At 46.6% G+C, this 17020-nt stretch overlaps 1 protein-coding gene and 1 long non-coding RNA gene across 5 annotated transcripts; one reads left to right on the top strand and one right to left on the bottom strand.

Annotated features, from left to right (window-relative positions):
* Positions 1–4940: 4940 nt before the first annotated feature.
* On the bottom strand, positions 4941–13700 carry Klhl33 (kelch like family member 33). Of its 4 annotated transcripts, none has more exons than XM_037208575.1 (5): positions 12221–13700; positions 11594–12139; positions 6592–7516; positions 6299–6466; positions 4941–6089 (listed from the first exon to the last, which is right to left on the bottom strand). In XM_037208575.1, exons 1-5 carry the CDS (start codon positions 12327–12329, stop codon positions 5537–5539), a joined length of 2301 nt encoding a protein of 766 aa, XP_037064470.1. In that variant the 5' UTR covers positions 12330–13700; the 3' UTR covers positions 4941–5536. The 4 variants fall into 4 exon arrangements, with proteins under 4 accessions (XP_037064470.1, XP_028729372.1, XP_028729373.1 ...); XM_028873539.2 differs by having other exon boundaries at positions 11594–12157; positions 12544–13700; XM_028873540.2 differs by having other exon boundaries at positions 12544–13700.
* LOC114696014 lies at positions 12170–15513 on the top strand. The gene is made up of 2 exons (XR_003734944.1): positions 12170–12256; positions 15023–15513. It is a non-coding gene; the product is annotated as an uncharacterized LOC114696014 (long non-coding RNA).
* The last annotated feature ends 1507 nt before the right edge of the window (positions 15514–17020 follow it).

The following is a 17020-nucleotide window of genomic DNA, read 5'->3' as shown; positions in this document are numbered from 1 at the left end:
AGGGAGTGGCACTGTGAGGAGGCGTGGCCTTGTTGGAGTGTGTGTTTGTTGGAGGAAGTGTGTCACTGTGGGGGTGGGCTTTGAGGTTTCCTATGCTCAAGATACTGCCCCGTGTCACAGTGCACTTTCCTGTTGCCTTCTGATCAAGATGTAGCCAGCACCATGTCTGCCTGCACACTGCCATGCTCCCCACCATGATGATAATGGACTGAACCTCTGAAACTGTAAGCGAGCCACCCTGATGAAATGTTTTCTTTATAAGAGTCATTGTGGTCATGGTATCTCTTCACAGCAATAGAAACCCTAATTAAGACACCTGGGAACTTGATTTGGGTCCTCTGGAGGCCATTTTTGCCAAATATGCCCCCATATTCGGAACAGTGGTAATACTGTGGTGTTTATAGTATAGGCAATTATAGTATAAGCCAATATTATGGATTAGGACATTGGCATAGAAACTGACTGAATGACTGAGTCATGGATACCAAAACAGCAACTGAACTGGGACTTGGACCCACGTTTGTGATTCTAGTTCAGTAGGTTTTCGAGGCTTTATCTGTTTCACTATTCTACAAGGGGACACAGGTCACTATATCCTGAGTCAGCTATGGTAACAATACATGAACGTCATTCAGAGGTGAACCCACATGTGTGTGTATGCATATATACAAACACATTAAGTTTTCAGTAGTTATCAGGAGCTGTAAAAATTCATAATTGTTGTCTACAACTCCTTGATCCCAAAGGTTTGCTAGGATTTAGAAGATAGTCTATACTCATGAGAGAGTAATCAGGACGGTCCTGTCTTCAAACCTGTGACTGGGATGGTCCTACCAGCCAGGCTTTCAGTCCTCATGTCATTATATCACTTAGAAGCTACACTCAAAAAACCCCTCCTCTTCACTTTCTAAACTCCACAGATATGGCACCTGCCTTTATTTTCTTCCCCATTTAAAGAATGGATTGCAGGCCTGCAAGACAGCTCAGTGTGGGAAAGTACTTACTGTGAAAGCTTGATGACCCATGTTCAACCAGAGTTACCTGGGAAGAGGGAACCTCAATTGAGGATTTGCCTCTATTACATTGACTTATAGACATGCTGTGGGGCATTTTCTTGATTAATGGCTGATACCAGTGGGCCCTGCTACTATGGGCAGTGCCTCCCCTGGGCAGGTGATCCAGGCTGTGCAAGACAGCAAGCTGACTGAGCAAGCCATGGAGAGCAAGCCAGTAAGCAGCATTCCTGCAGGGTCATTGCTTCGGTTCCTGCCTCCAGGTACCTGCCTCCAGCTCCTGCCCTCCATTAATGGGCTCTAACGAGTAAAATGAAAGAAACCCTTTCCTTTCCAAGGTGTTTTTGGTCCGTGTTTTATCACAATGACAGAAGCAAACCAGAATATGCACCATAGTAATAATAAATAAAATTTAAATAATAAATACAATAAATAAATAGTAAATAAAATTTAATTTTAAAAAAAGTTGGAGCCGAGCAGTAGTGGTGCACACCTACAATCCCAGCACTCAGGAGGCAGAGGCAGGCAGATCTCTGTGAGTTTGAGTCCAGCCTGGTCTACAGAGTGAGTTCCAGGACAGGCTCCAAAAGCTACACAGAGAAACCCTGTCTCGAAAAACCAAACCAAACAAACAAAATTGAGCCAGCAAGATGGCTCAGTGGATAACAGTACTTGTCACCAAGCCCAACAATCTGAGAGTGATCCCTGGGACCCACATAGTAGAACGAAAGAACTGGTTCTGTAAGTTGTCCTCTGACTTTCACACAAGTGCTGAGGTGATTGCACATGTACACACACACACACACACACACACACACACACACATAGATAGATAAATAAATATAATGTAGTAAGAAAAAGGTTTTTTTTCTCCCATCCCTAGTAGCCATCAACTGCCAATGGCCACCCAGCCAGGGGTGTTACTTTATGAGGCCCTCCCTTATCTATACCAGAGTTACCATCTGGCTTGACTGTGTGTAGGTCAGTGTGTTTGACAGTCCATGTGAGTTTGTATGTGCAGCAGCCCTGTCCTGTCCAGAAAACCTATGCCCATGCTGGCAATGTTGGGAGCATAAAGGTCCTTGCACTCTCAGATCACTGGGGAAACCAGGAATGTTTTCAGGGTTGTCTTTTTTAAAGAAAAAGACATATAACTTGATTTTCTACCCATAAGGCTGGAAATGGACGTGATTAATAGCCCAGTGCTCTGTATTATCTGAACTGCCAGGCCATACCAACCTCCCACAACCAGGATCTGAAATACATAATAGTCTAGGTGACCTTTGCATTATGTGTATGGTCAGAGGATCCCCCAGGCTCCAACAACCAGGACCAGAGGTGGCTAATAGCCAAATGACCTCTATGCTATCATATGACTGACACAAGGCTAGATCCCTCCCTAAGCTAATACAGGGTCTATCTCTAGAAATCATCTTCTTGGAAGAAATGACATGTACTTTGAGTTGCGTTTCAATATAATTATGCCTCCTTGTGCGCAAGGGATTATATTACACCAAGTAAGTGTTTTCCAAATTGTACTGTGCTTATTTAAATACGCTTACAATAAACTACTCGGGGTCAGACTCTAGAAGTTTGAACCAGCATGGGTTAAATCTTGCTGAACCTGATTTCCTTCTCGCCTCTCTCGGATCATTGCTAGCCCTGGTGGTCCCAGAGACCCACCCCCACACTGGCGGCACTGAGTGCAATCATTAGATTATAAAAAGTGTGATTAGATTACAAAAACACATGAAATTGGGAGGGTAAAGTGGGGCAGGATGGGAGGGGCTGGAGGGGAATGGGGGCTGGATTTGATGACAATATATACATGCTTCAAAATTTCAAACAATAAATCTTAAAAAGAAAACAAAATGTTTGAATCATGTCATCTCCAAAATACCTCCATTCCACAATTATATTAAATAATCTTTCCGTGCAGTTTCCACTTTTAAAAATTATTTATTATTATCTGCGTGAGTGCATGATATGTGTTGGTGGGGGGTGGTGCATGTGCTATGGCACATGAGTGGAGGTCAGAATAACTGTGGGGTCAGCTCAGTTTTTCAATTTAGGTCGGACATTGTCGATGCTCTAACCTGAAGCCAAGGTTTCAACCCTCGCTGACAGCGTCACCTGGGACAAAGCCACATCCCCTTGGAGAGGCTCTCGGCCTTTGGTTAGAGAAGGATGGGGAAGCTCACCTAGGAGGTTGTGCTACCTGTGGAGCCAAGAGAAGAGACAGTTTCAGGGTGAGATTCTGTTTTCAGCCAGTCAGATCCTGGAGAAAGATGAGGGGAAATGAGAGTGGCCACGGATCACTCCATTGGTAGCAATGAATGGAGGGTAGTTTCAGAGAATACTGACACAGAAGCCAGATTACAGGGACTTTTACTTTGAAATCTGTTTATAGCAGAGACATTCAGACAAGAATGACTTCATCAGTATGAAACTTTATTCACAGACATCTTTATGAACACATCACAAGCAAAATGTTCATCCCCCAATTTCCTCCTTCCTTCTCTGCTTCAGTCTTCTTTCTCTTTTATACATTGTACTTAACCTTTTTCATTTTCAAATTATTACTTGTATGACTTGTCTATCTTAAACAGAGACATATAGTTCAACATGGTGGTGCACACCTGTAAGCCCAGCACTCTGGTGTTGGAAGGAGGAAGATCAGAAGTTCAAGGTCATCTCAGCTACACAATGAGGTCAAGACTAGCCTAGGCTATATGTGACCATGTCTAAAACAAACAAAAACCTAAAAAAAAAATTAGAGGGAAATAAGTTCAACATGATATAAGGGGAAGGGGCTGACAAGAAGACAATGCTTTCACAAGTCGTCTTGGCCTTCACCTTCCTCACCAATGCTCTCCCACCCTCTTGATCCCCACGGCACCTCACACAATTGTCCTTTCTCTAGTCCTGCTTCTTGAGTTCATCAAAGGGAAGGAAAGACATTGAAGAGGATTCTCCCTATCTTCTCAGCCTCATACTTCCCATTTGCCACCATGGACACTCATTCCTTGGCCTCTCTTTCTCCTCCCTCCCCCCATGAATACTCCCATCTCACCCCAGCTTCAGGTCCCTACATGGTCCAAGTCTTGGTAGGAGCTTCCCCTTCACAGTCTTTGTTAGTTGGGTCTGGTTCTCTTGAGACAGTCTCAAGTCTTGGTCCTCCCGCTTCCACCTCTCAAATGTCAGGGTTCCCAGTGTGCACCACCATGTCTAGACCTCATGGGGATTTCTGTTTCCAGTGAGAACCAGAAGACTCTACAGGCAGCCCATGGAGCCAAGCATGGGTCTACAAAACTACCTTGAAAGAATAGTGTTGGGAGGATTTAGGTATGCTGAGTTGGGACAGTAAAATGAGTAAGTGCCAAGAAACGGGGGATAGTTTAGTTCTTTCCATATTTCTCTATCAATTTCCCAATTGTCCCAATGAACTCTCCTGGTCCCTATTACTTTGACTAATGAAGTCTGGGTTTTGTAGTTTTAATTTTTTTTTTTTTTTTTGATGCCAGAGTATTGAACCAGAACCTTACCCATGCTAAGTAGGCATTCTATCAATGAGTTCCATCTTTAGCTCTCAACTCACTGTACTTCTTTCATGGAAAATTCCTCAGTAATCCTTGTGGAGTTCTTCCTGGTTGCCTCTCTTACCTGAGTATATTTGCCAGTCCTTCTCCCCAGGCCCATTTCCCATGAGATCCAGAACCACCTTTTCCTTAGTAGAGATCATATATACAAAAGCAGTTTATGAGCTGCAAAGTCCAGCATGGAGTAAAATACTAACAAGAGTAAAGCATCCTCATCTACAGTACATAACAGGACTGCCTCAAAACACAGAATAAGGGGCTGGAGAGATGGCTCAGAGGTTAAGAGCGCTTGCTGCTCTTCTAGAGGACCAGGGTTCAGTTCCCAGCACCCAAATGGCTGCTCACAACCATCTGTAATTCCAGTTCCAGAGGATCTGCTGCCCTCTTCTGGCCTCTGCAGGCGCCAGATAAGCATGTGGCTCACATTATACATGCAAGCAAAACACTCATACATATAAAATAAATATTAAACAATTTAAAAACAAAATAAGCAAATAAAAAAGAATAGAGCCTTCTTTTAGGGTTAGGGAAGTAGCTAAGCTGGTAGTGTACCTGCTGAGCATTGATCTCTGGCACAAACCAGGTGTGGCAGTACATGCCTGTGAACCCAGTTCTTTCCAGATGAAGAAGGTAGGAGGATTAAAAGCTCAAGGTCATCCTTGACTATGTAGGGAGTTGTGAGGCACCCTCAGATACAAGAGACCCTGTCAATCATCATCGGACCTCTCAATCAAGGACTTTGAGGCCAGCCCAGGCTACACATCACGTTCAAGGCCAGCCAGAGCTACAATAACAAGAACGTTTCTAACGATAATAAATTTTAAAAGTAAGCCAGCAAGTACAACTTTTTTATCCTCTCATAATTTCCGTCCTTTTGTGATGGTATTCTTACCCCTCCCTCCCTCACACACTGCTGGTCCTCAATCATCCAGCAGGTTTGTTTTGGTGCTGAGTAGGGACCAAGGCTATGTGCCGCACACTGGGCAATGTCAAGACGCAGGCGGGCATCTCAGCCCGAGGTCTTGGCAGAGTTCCCAGGCACAGCCAGCGGTCCAGACCCGGGCAGTAGGCATGGACAAGGTGGGAGATGGCGTAAGTACGGTGGCTATACCCCCCCAGTATTAGTAGCTCCCCCTGGAGCACAGCCCCCGCAGCCCCCACATGGGAGGAGGGCAAGGGTGCCAGGTGAGTCCAGCTATCAGTCTTCGGTTCATAGACCTCAAAGCTCAGGAGGTCCCCGGTGTCTCCTATCCCACCTGCCACATACAACCTCCCACCCAGAGCAGCCATCACGTGACTAGCCCGAGCTACCCCCATTGGGCTCAAAAGTGTCTCCGGCTTCTCAAGTTTGGGGTCATAGAGCATCAGTGAGTCCAAGAACTGGCCGGTCCCACTATAGCCGCCGCTTACATACAATCGGCCCTCCAGGATTGCAGCCGCGTGGGCAAAACATGGTACCGGAAGAGCTGGTGCTGGCCTAAGGGAGAACAGAGTATCAGATCAGGCACCTGGAACGCTCGACTTGATTTCATTGTATTTTATTTTGAGGTAGATCTTGCTATTATATAGCCTAGGCTCCCCGCCTTAGCCTCTGACGTGCTAGGATTACAGGTGTGTGCCCCTATGCCCAGCTTCACTCTCCTGTTCCAAATCTAGTTTCTCCCTAATGCCCCTTTGCCAGCTTACCTCCAGACATTGAGTTCAGGGCTATAGGTCTCAACAGAATCCAGGGCAACACCATTGTCCCGTCCACCCAGGGCATAAAGTTGTCCGTCAAACACCACCAGAGGGAAGAAGCTCCGAGCCTGGCACAGAGGTGCCATTTCCTCCCAGCCTTCTTGACTGGAGCTCCACCTGGACACAATGGGACAAGATACAAAAAAAAAGGGGGGGTTAACCCTGGGAGCCTACGGCTGGCTGGATTAGCATTTTCTCTTGCTTGCCCACACGGGGGGCCTCCTGCTACACACTGATGATACCTGAGAGTTGAAGCCAGAGTGTTGGAGTGGCTGTAGTAATCCTGTCCCCCACACACGTAGAGCTCACTTCCTGTGAGGCTCGCGGCTCCATGCCGGAAGCGCCCTGGGGCAGGCAGGTCAGGCAGCCGGCACCATTCCACAGTTCGTACCAGACCCATGCCACAGTGGAAAGCCCGGGCCCACCACACTTTGCAAGACGGCTGTCTTCGGTCCATGTTCGGTCTAAGCCCATCCCCGCCAATCACCACCAGGGCTTGGTCAGGCTCCCTGCACCTCTCTTGACCTGGGATCTCAGCTTCTACCATCAGCTGGTACAGCAGCTCGGCGGACAGAGGAGGGGGGAGCCCAGCTGCCCGCACCTTTCTCAGCTCTCTGGTAGACATGCGGCCGAAGCGGACACACCGCAGCAGGGCCTTGGCCTCGGACTCCTGGGTCTCGGGGTTGGCAGCCAGCCAACGCCGTGCAGCCATGAAAGCCTCGAACTCCTCTTGAACGTGGAGCTCATCACTGTCCAAGAGCTCCGCCAGGCAGGTAGCCGGCAACGCCGGGAAAGTAGGGCACAGAGCCACAGCAGGCAGATGAGTGAGGAGGTAATGATGGGCCTTCCCCCAGACTTTCTCCAAACCAGGGGCTTCAACCATAGGAAACAAAGCCAGGCAAAGGGCAGGGCAGAGGCTTTGAGCCAAGGCTCTCTGACACAAATCCAGGCAGGAGGAGCTTTGGTACTGCAGCGCAGCCTGGGCGACTCTTAGCAGTCCTGGCCATCTTTCTCGTACAACTCCAGAGTAGGCGAAAGACACGAGGAATCTCAGGTCTTGAGAAGAGATGGTACGCAGAGACACCTTTGTGCCCTGGGACTCCCTCATCCCACTCAGAAGCATGGCCCCGAAGAACTCACTGCCGCACGCCAGGGCTACTCGGTGCACTGCAGTGGACAGGAAGCAAAGAAAACCCAGACTGTTGCAAGACAGCTAACTAGGATCCTAACTTGTAAGCCTAACTTGTAACTGATTCAGTCACCCAGAGGCCAAGCCGTGATGTGCTTTGGAATAGCATGGAATGCTTGCAGCTTTCATTCTCGGGATGCAGTGGTGGAGCACCTGTCTAGCATGTGCAAAGCCTGGATTCCCTCACCAGTGCCGCAATGGATAAACAAACAAGCAAAAATGCAGCTTTCAGGCCCCTCTCTGCCCCTCCCTGGATTATGATTCCATAGGTCTAAATAGTAACTTGGGGAGTCTTTGCCTTAATACCTTTCTCTTTTTCTGTTTCTTTCTGGATACAGGGTCTCATGATTTATAGTCTTGGCTGGCCTGGAACTTACTATGGAGACTTGACATGTACTGCTGTATTCAGTCTTTATTCTAAAATTTCCAAGCACCCTGTATTCTCATGTTAGTGTCTGGAGGACACTTTAGCATTTTAGGTCCATGTTAATTAAAATTTTTGTTGTTATTGTTTTGTTTTGTTTTCAAGACAGGGTTTCTCAGGGTTTCAAGCAGGTGGCCCCGCTGTCCTGGAACTTGCTCTGCAGACCAGGTTGGTCCCAAATTCACAAAGATCCACCTGCTTCTATCTCCTGAGTGCTAGGATTAAAGGCCTCGCTAGAAAAACTATCTTAATGAAACCAATTGAGAAAATTGTATAGACAACACTTGCTAACAGGAAACACAAAATAAACTGAATAGAGCAGGGCACAACTTACAAAGGTGTCACTGCATGGTGAACAAAATAAGGGCTTTTCATTTACAGCTGTGAGAAACACAGTCATCAGCCATCCTACCAAAATGGCTTCCATCCATGCCAGGCATGGTGGCATACTTACTGCGCTTGCAGAGGACCCAGGTTTGGTTTCCAGCACCCACCTGTCAACTCACAACCACCTATAAGTCCAGTTCTAGGGAACTGGATGCCCTCTGCTGGCCTCTGTGGGCACCAGGCACACATGTGGTACATGACATACATGCAGGTACTCATATACACATAAAATAAAACAAATAAGCCTTTAAGAAAAGAAAGAAGTTGGGGGGTGGGGTGGCGCACGCCTTTAATCCCAGCACTTGGGAGGCAGAGCCAGAGACAGGCGGATCTCTTTGAGTTCAAGGCCAGCCTGGTCTACAAAGTGGGTTCCAGGACAGCTAGGACTGTTACACAGAGAAATCCTGTCTCAAAAAATAAAATAAAATAAATAAATTAATAATTTTTAAAAAAGAAAGAAAAGGGGTTTGGAGAGATGGCTCAGCGGTTAAGAGCACTGGCTGCTCTTCTAAAGGTCCTGAGTTCAATTCCCAGCAACCACATGGTGGCTCACAACCATCTGTATGATATGGTGCCCTCTTCTGGTGTGCAGGCAGAACACTGTATACATAATAAATAAATAAATCTTTTAAAAAAAAAAGAAAGAAAGAAAAGAAAAGAAAAGAAATAACAGGGTCAGGCAAGGTGGCTGAGTGTGTAAAGGGACTTGTCATCAAGACCAGTGATCAGAGTTCTAACCTTAGAACCCACATGGAAGGAGAGGGCTACTTCCTGCAAGCTGTCCTCTGTAGTACAGGAATGTCCTGCTGCTCACACACACACATGAATAACTAAATGCAATATTTTGTAAGTATAGAAAAGGTTTTGTTTTAATAGAATTGGGCTTTGTGTTGAAGGCATTGTAATCCCACTTACATAGAGGCAAGAGGACCATGAGTTCAAAGCCTGCCTGGGCTGAAGAATGCATTCAAGACCAACCTGGAAAACTTGGTGAGACTCTTTATTAAAACAAAAAATAAAACAGAAAGTGAAAGCTCAAATATCCTTTTTAAGGCTTTATTCTTATTATTTCAATTATGTTTATGTGTGTGTGAATAGGTGCATGGGAGTATGGGTTCTCATGGAGGCTGGACAGTTATGGTCTGCCCAGTGTGGATGCTGGGAAGACTAGGAAGAGCTTTTAACCAGCAGTCATCCCTCTAGCCCTTTGTTTGTTTTAAAATGTATATTCCTCAGCAAAATGTCAAGCCGAAATAATGAGGTGAAACAGACAAGTAGCATATCAATTGTTAAGCCAGTGTGATGAATGTTTGAGTGTTAATTTTTGCTTTGTGCTTGAAGTATTTTGCGATAGAAAGAAGAACACTCTGCTAGGAACTGTCTCAGGAAGTCCTAGTCAAGCCTCTGTGTTCCCTGTGATTCTTATGAATTGCATACTCTTTTAGCCAGGTGTGGAATACAAACCTCTCAAAGGGCAACGGATGATAGTGATGTTTCCTCTATTGCCTTTTTAAGCAGTAGGTAGTGGCCTGGTGCTTCCCAGATATAACAAACATCAGTTACAGTTTCCTATTCTATGTTGAAAATCGACCTTCTGGGGAATGAGCTAAAACCAGCTCAGCTTTCATATCCCTAACCGGCATCTGTATCTGAGACTCAACTGTGAACAGCTCACAGCTACTAGGAATCTCCCTCCTACTCATTGCTGTACCGTAAGATTTAAAGTGATGGGTTCCCCCATAGTTTTATGACTATGTGGGAACCCCAACCTTTTGAGAAAATGTTGTAATTATGAACTTTTAAAGCATCACCCTCCAGCTAATGCCATGAGGCAGAAAGCCTTTAGGGATAGCTTTCCTTCTGGAGTACCTCCACTGATAACCTCACGGTGTGACTGGGCATGTTTTGGAGTCAGTCTGGCCTGGAACTCACATCAACTCTCTTTTCTTAGCTGCCTATGTGTGTGTTACAGGTCCATGTTACAAGGCCCTATGATATTTGTTTTTTCTTTCCTTTTTCATTTTGGTTTGTGAGATAGGTGCTCATAATGCAGTCCTCACCAGCCTAGAGCTCACGATGTAGCCCAGGCTGGCTCCAAACTCTAGGTAGTCCTCTTGTTCAATCTCAATAGTGCTGGAATGTGGCTTGATTTGTTCATTGCTAAAGTATTAACCTTGAACTAGGTAACCTCTAAACAAATCTATTGTAACTTTGAACTTTGTTGCATCACATACAGACTACATGTTCCAGGTCAGATGTATCTTGGTATAAGGGAATAGCAGACACTGTACAGTAGAGAGCAGTGTTTCTCAACCTGTGGGTCACAACCCCTTGGAGGTCGAATGACCCTTCCCCCCTCCAGACAGAATTTCTCTGTGTAGTTTTGGTACCTGTCCTAGATCTCGCTCTGTAGACCAGGCTGGCTAGAACTCACAGAGATCCACCTGGCTCTGCCTCCCGAGTGCTGGGATTAAAGGTGTGCGCCACCATTGCCCGGCGAATGACCCTTTCAAAGGGATTGCCTAAGACCATCCAAAATAACTCTAGCAAATTTTGTTTGTTTGAGACAGGATTTCTCTGTGTATCCCTGGCTGTCCTGGAACTCACTCTGTAAACCAGGCTAGCCTTGAACTCAGTAATCCACCTGCCTCTACCCTCCATTGCTGGGATCAAAAGCATGGGCCACCACCACCTGGCAGCAGTAAAAAAAATTACGGTTATGAAGTAGCAATGAAAGTATTTCATGGTTGGGGATCACCACAACACAAGGAACTGTGTTAAAGGGTTGCAGCATTAAGAAGGTTAAGAACCACTGGTCTAGAGGAAGTTGCCAGAGTCTTTCCTCAGAAAGAATTACGTCTAGGAGAAAGGACACATTGGGGACTTCTGTTTGCTGTGTGCTTAGTAGATGTCAAGGGCCTCCAGCTAATCAGTTTGAGTCATTCACTTTCTGCTTGTTCTACTGCCATGGACTGTACTATATGCCCCAGCCAGCTGGCTGCAAATCTAGCCACTGGGCAGGGGAAAAAAAAGCGACTGAACTATTGGTTCAAGGAAAACAATTCAACTGCGCATGTGCATCTCTTGGTAGCGCTGGAAAAATACCAAAAAGGACATTCTTGCCGGAGCAATGATCCGAAACTCTTACACAGGGCTGGGGGGTGTGACCCAGTGGTAGAGTGGACCGCAAACTAAACAAAACCCTGCGACATGCATTCTTAGCAGTTGCCCCACCGGCCCTCACCCCGCAGGCGGTAGCCCTCTGCTTCCAGCTCCAGGTCGCATCCGATGCCCTCTCGATACAGACGCTCAATGCTGTGCAGGCTCTCCCTCAGCTCCTCTGCCTGGCTGAGCTTCTCTTCATCTTCCCTGGCTTTGCCAAGCCCTTCTGGCCTCAGCTGGGCCGCGTTCTTCACCCTGGGCGCCCCCAGCGCCTCGGCAGCAGCCAGCACTTCGTCCTGCGTGGCGGGGCCCAGCACCCCCTCATACGCAAAGGTCAGCGCAGCCTCCCAGCCCCTCCGGGTCACGTCGAGGCTGAAGCGAGGCTGCCGACCTCCACCGCCCAGCAGCCTGCCTTGGAAGAGGCTGCTAATTGCAGCCAAGATCACCCGATGCACCCCGTATACCTGTCCCCCTACTGACACCTCTTCATCCAGCAGCAGCTTCTGCTCCCGCAGCCTCTGAGCTTCAGCGAAGAACTGGCTGGGGTGCTCCACGCTGCACAGCATCTCGGGTTCTGCCGAGTCGTCGCTGCCGCCATCCTGTTCCTTCCCGGTCTCCAGGGATGAAGCTGGAAAGGGAAGGTTTCCTGAAACCAAGGGGCTGGGGTCAGGCTCTGCCAGAGAAAAGGAAAGTAAGCCGGGATCCTCACAGGGAGAGGGAGACCAGGAGGAGGTTCTTCGGGCAGGTAAAGGGAGTTCAGGACCGTCCTTCCGGACAGGAAGGGAGACATGCTCCAAGTCTGAGGAAAGACTTGCCATCTTCAAAAAGCTCACGGCCCAGGCTTGTGAGATGGCTGCAGGTGACCGGGCATGAGAGAAGGATGCCTGAGCTGCGCCCAGAAAAGCAGAACTGTCCTCACTTCACAGAGCTGTCAGCCCCTCACTGCACCCCAAGGGCACACACTAACTTTGGAATAGTGGGCTATGAGGGAGCTAACTCTAGGGTTCTCCAAGTGCAACAAACCGCAAACACCTGCAGCCATCTAGGCCAGGGTCAACCCCTCCTTTCCACTTGCTCTCCTTCGGTCCCGGACACCAGGCTTCTGCGTGCCTCACTTGAGTTCCCACTCTGCTTAGGACTGCTGTGTACAGATCCCAGCAGCGGCCCCACTTGGCTAATTTTAGCCAGCCCGAGGACTAAACTCTCATCTCCCCGTGCTGGAAGCTGACACCCAATCCTCTGGGCCAAGTCCTGGGATGACTTCCCCCTCCCCTTTCACCTGTAGGTCAGAAGAGGGTGCTGAGTGAAGGAAATTGCAAGGCGGAGAGAATGCAGACATTAGGTGGCGTGAGCCAGGCCAGAAGGACTTTTGTGGCTGGAGGTGACAGGGAGCTAGGGTAGGGGTCTGAAAAGTCTAGACTATACAACACTTGACGTTTGGCTTACCTTCCTCCTTAATAGCTGTGGGATTTGGGGGGAAAAATTCCTTAACCTCTGCCTGACTTTGTCCTGCTTGGTGGATTATAATTGCTGTACCTCCATAACCCCCTGGAGGGTTAAGCAAACACCTCCATAGCAGCTGAACCGCTTCAGTGAACACCAAACTGAAGATGCAAATCAAAGCTGTATGTTTTTAAAAACTGGTTTTAGTAGATAATGTCGTCTATGTAGCCCCCACTTCCCTGGAGTCCCAATCCTGCTGTGGCGGCCTCCTGAGCAAAGGGATTATGGGCATGTAACATCAGCGCAGCCCGGAAACTGTATTCTAATGGGTCTTGTCATTCCCTACCCGCTGGGCCATGCTCTAACAGAATTTGAGCTCATTAGTCAGGATTTGCTCCGAGTTTCTTCAGAGAGAGGAGGTTTCTATCAGAGTGTTGGGTGTGCTTCTAAACCAGAGGGGAACAGAGCCGTGAGGCTGTAGGTCCAGTTGGACCTATGTTTTCAGGGCTGGCTTCAGCAGCTGGCTGTCCACTGAGGAAAGCTCTGAATTCTCTCCAGCTGGGCTTTCTCCCCCAGGTCACACATCCCAGCACTCAGAGCTGCCTCCAGGTGATGTTTTCCTCACACTCCACTGTGGGACTGAAGTCTGCCTTAGAAAGGGCCCAGTCAGCAGCCATGCAGGGCCTAGAGCCTGGGTTTACAGGAGCTGGTTGCCTGTCAGCCCCCCATCCCTCCCCAAACCCCCACCCCCCACCCCATCACCAAAGGCTGATGACTACAACCAGCTAGATCTTTGGTCTGAACTCTTTGCCCCTTCTCCAGGGTCTGTTTAAATACACTCAGGTAGGATTAGAAATGGAAACAAGAGGCTCAACTTCCCTATATGGTTTCCCCTAAACCTGAATGGTGGCTGAAAGTTGAAGATTGAAAGTTGAAGATCTTAAAATGTAATGAGTCAAAGTGCACTCTGGGATACATAGCAGACCTTCTTTCCAAAACAAGGCAATCAACAAACAAAAATACAGCAATATTAGCATGATAACAGAAGATAACAGAGGCTGGTTGCCTTGCCACTGGATGACAATTGTATGTGGCCCTTTTGAAGAAAGGATTTTAAGTTTTGGCCTATTAAGTTGATTCTCCCAAGGTGACTTTCACGGTATCTGTTACCAAATGTCAGGACCCTGTCTCTTCTAGACTTCAAAAGGGGAAAAACAAACTAGGCATGACTTTCTACTGAGAGCTGTGATATTACAAAGAGTATCCAGATATGCAGTCGCTTGAAATTTCTGCATCGCTGTCTTCAGAGAACACAATTTAATACACCACATATTTAAAGACAAAGCATGGACTTAATGCCCCAGTCTAGCAAGGCTTGATATATTTCAAATTCTGAAATAAGTTTACTTGTTCTGTATTTTTTTTTTTTACATGATCAAATAACACGTGAGTCATTTTGAGAAAGAAATTTCCAATTCTGAGGCATGGTTATTCGCACAGAATCACCTTGTAGTAAATCAAAGTGCATGTTGGGCTGCGTAGTGGACCCTATTTCAAAAACAAACAAAAATACAACCCAATTAGCATAATAACAGGAGTTAACAGGCTGGTGGCCCCTGGAGAGCAGGGGAGACTGACTGCTTCCACAGCTGTGTGTAGAAGAAACCCACCCCTTCACTACTGTGCTTAAGCACGTATCTATACCACTGTGCTGTGAGAAGCCCAATGACACACTCAGTGTTTTTGTTTTTGTTTTTAAGACAGGGTTTCTCTGTGTAGTTTTGGTGCCTGTCCTGGATCTCGCTCTGTAGACCAGGCTGGCCTTGAACTCACAGAGATCCGCCTGGCTCTGCCTCCCGAGTGCTGGGAAATGTTATCATGGTGTGTGTGGGTGTGTGTGTGTGTGTGTGTGTGTGTGTGCTACAATATGACCTAAGGGTAATCTCTGCACTTGGGAGGCTGACGAAGGAGGATTGACATGAGTGACTGGCTAGCCTGGGCTGCAGAGGCAGACTCTGTCTCAAACAACAACAACAAAATGCCTTTAATCATGTTTGTGTCTCCCCAGTGAGAAGGAGTCTCAACTGGCAGCAAGAAGGCGTGCTCGTGTGGTGCAGAAGCTCATGTTCCCTGTCAGATTCCTCAATTTAAAAATTCTTCAAATGTCTAACCCAAATCCATATCGGAGAATGTGAAGTCCTGAGGTTGGAGGCTGTAGTTTTCACTTAACGTTGTTCACGTGTTACCGCCTAAACGTCACCGAGCAGCAGAGACTGCCAGATGGACCCCACACCTGGTGAGTGGCCACAGCTCTCCTTGTGGGTTGTCCTGTCTTTAAGTTGTACATCAGCAGTTCCTACCAGAAAAGCCACCTTGACTCTGCTTGCCTGGACCGAGGGAAGTCATGAACTATCTTATCTAGACTCAGCACTGCCCTCCTGTGTGGAGTGCGTCTGTGCTTTACCCCAATTGTTCTTGCTTCTCCCCACCCACTCCGAACATGGCTTAGCAGGACCGTGTCCCAAGTCAGCAATGGAATAAAAACATTTTGTAAAGGGAGACTGGCATCGCTGTAAATTTCACTTATGGGTTCCTATCTTAACCAGAGTTCAAAGTCTACACACATATTCACTGCACAAACATTAGAAAATAGATTTAAAATCCTGAATGCTCATCAGTAGGGGTAAGAATTATTTAAAATTTACCTTCTGCACATATTCCTAAACAAACATGTACCCTTCACATTTATCATTACAGAAAATAGATTTGGATAGAGTTTGGGCAATAATACTGTTGTCTCTTGTACAAACCAAACACACGCAGCTCATTATGTAAAACTCAAGAACCAAATAGATTCAGATAACCTGTGTCTATACCTGAACTCACTATGACCACCTGAATTTGGTTTGGAATTTGAAAACCAAATTTAGATGGAAAGATAATACTCATGAATATATATGATATGAGCACATTTTCCAAGTTGGATAAGTAACGACTTAGTTGTCTGCTCCCCAACCAATCACATGCCATGACACTACTTCCAGCTCAATATGTATCTATAGCTAGTACCATTTCACTTAGTGGCTTAAATCAATACCATCTCACTAAATATTTAATATGATTCCCAATTTTAAACAGTGCTGAAATGTAGACTGCTGCATATATCTCGTACAGTTGTCCTATGCTTACTTAGAAATGGAGGTTTCTGGGACCAGAGATACATAAACCAATAGAATAGAAGGCCCCAAGGTTCATTCAGATACATGCAAAGGCCCTGAGGTTCATTTAGATATATGCAAAGGCCCTGAAGTTCATTCAGATACATGCAAAGGCCCTGAGGTTCATTCAGATACAAAGAACTCAGTGCGAAAAATCAAGAGCCCGGGGCCAGAATAGATTCTGCAATAAATGTATTTGGATGCTGACTGGTGGTTTGAAAAAAAAAAACCAAACTTATCTTACACTGAAATAAAATTCTAGACCTGCTCTATCCAATTAATTTAAATATTACCAGCCCTTGACTGCCACAACCATCAGTGGCTGCCCCTGGGCAGCTGAGGTACAGGACACTCCCTTTATGCAGAGCTGCTCTAGATGAATCAAAAGCCACCATCTTTCTCCCAATATAATGTAAAGCCTGAAAAAGACCAGAAAAATAGTGGTGGTCAATATTTAGAACATGCGAATAACATGTGCTGCCAGAGGAATGCCCTCCCAAGCAAATTCCAAACATTCAAACATAAGGGGAAAAAAATGCATCAACTGACAGCCTATGTAGTAACAATTCTAAATTGTGTTTAAGAAAAGCCTCCTTTAAAACATGGTAAATAGTAATCTGAGAAAATATTTACAGATAAAATTGCAAAATATTTAAGATACAAAAAGCTACTAGCAGCCGGGCAGTGGTGGCGGCGCACGCCTTTAATCCCAGCACTCAGGAGGCAGAGCCAGGCGGATCTCTGTGAGTTCGAGGCCAGCCTGGGCTACCAAGTGAGTCCCAGGAAAGGCGCAAAGCTACACAGAGAAACCCTGTCTCGAAAAATCAAAAAAAAAAAAAAAAAAAAAA

Source organism: Peromyscus leucopus, chromosome 9 (genome assembly GCF_004664715.2).
Source record: "Peromyscus leucopus breed LL Stock chromosome 9, UCI_PerLeu_2.1, whole genome shotgun sequence".
Classification (NCBI taxonomy): domain Eukaryota; kingdom Metazoa; phylum Chordata; class Mammalia; order Rodentia; family Cricetidae; genus Peromyscus; species Peromyscus leucopus.
This window is presented reverse-complemented; position numbering and strand designations above follow the sequence as displayed.

What these genes read in the sequence shown, in the direction of transcription:
- Klhl33 (XM_028873538.2), bottom strand. Translation starts at nt 12,329, where the DNA reads ATGGCAAGTCTTTCCTCAGACTTGGAGCATGTCTCCCTTCCTGTCCGG. An exon ending in ACTCTGGCTTCAACTCTCAG is followed by an intron (nt 6,467 to 6,591) that starts GTATCATCAGTG and finishes CATTGTGTCCAG; the next exon opens with GTGGAGCTCCAGTCAAGAAG. An exon ending in CCTGAACTCAATGTCTGGAG is followed by an intron (nt 6,090 to 6,298) that starts GTAAGCTGGCAA and finishes GTTCTCCCTTAG; the next exon opens with GCCAGCACCAGCTCTTCCGG.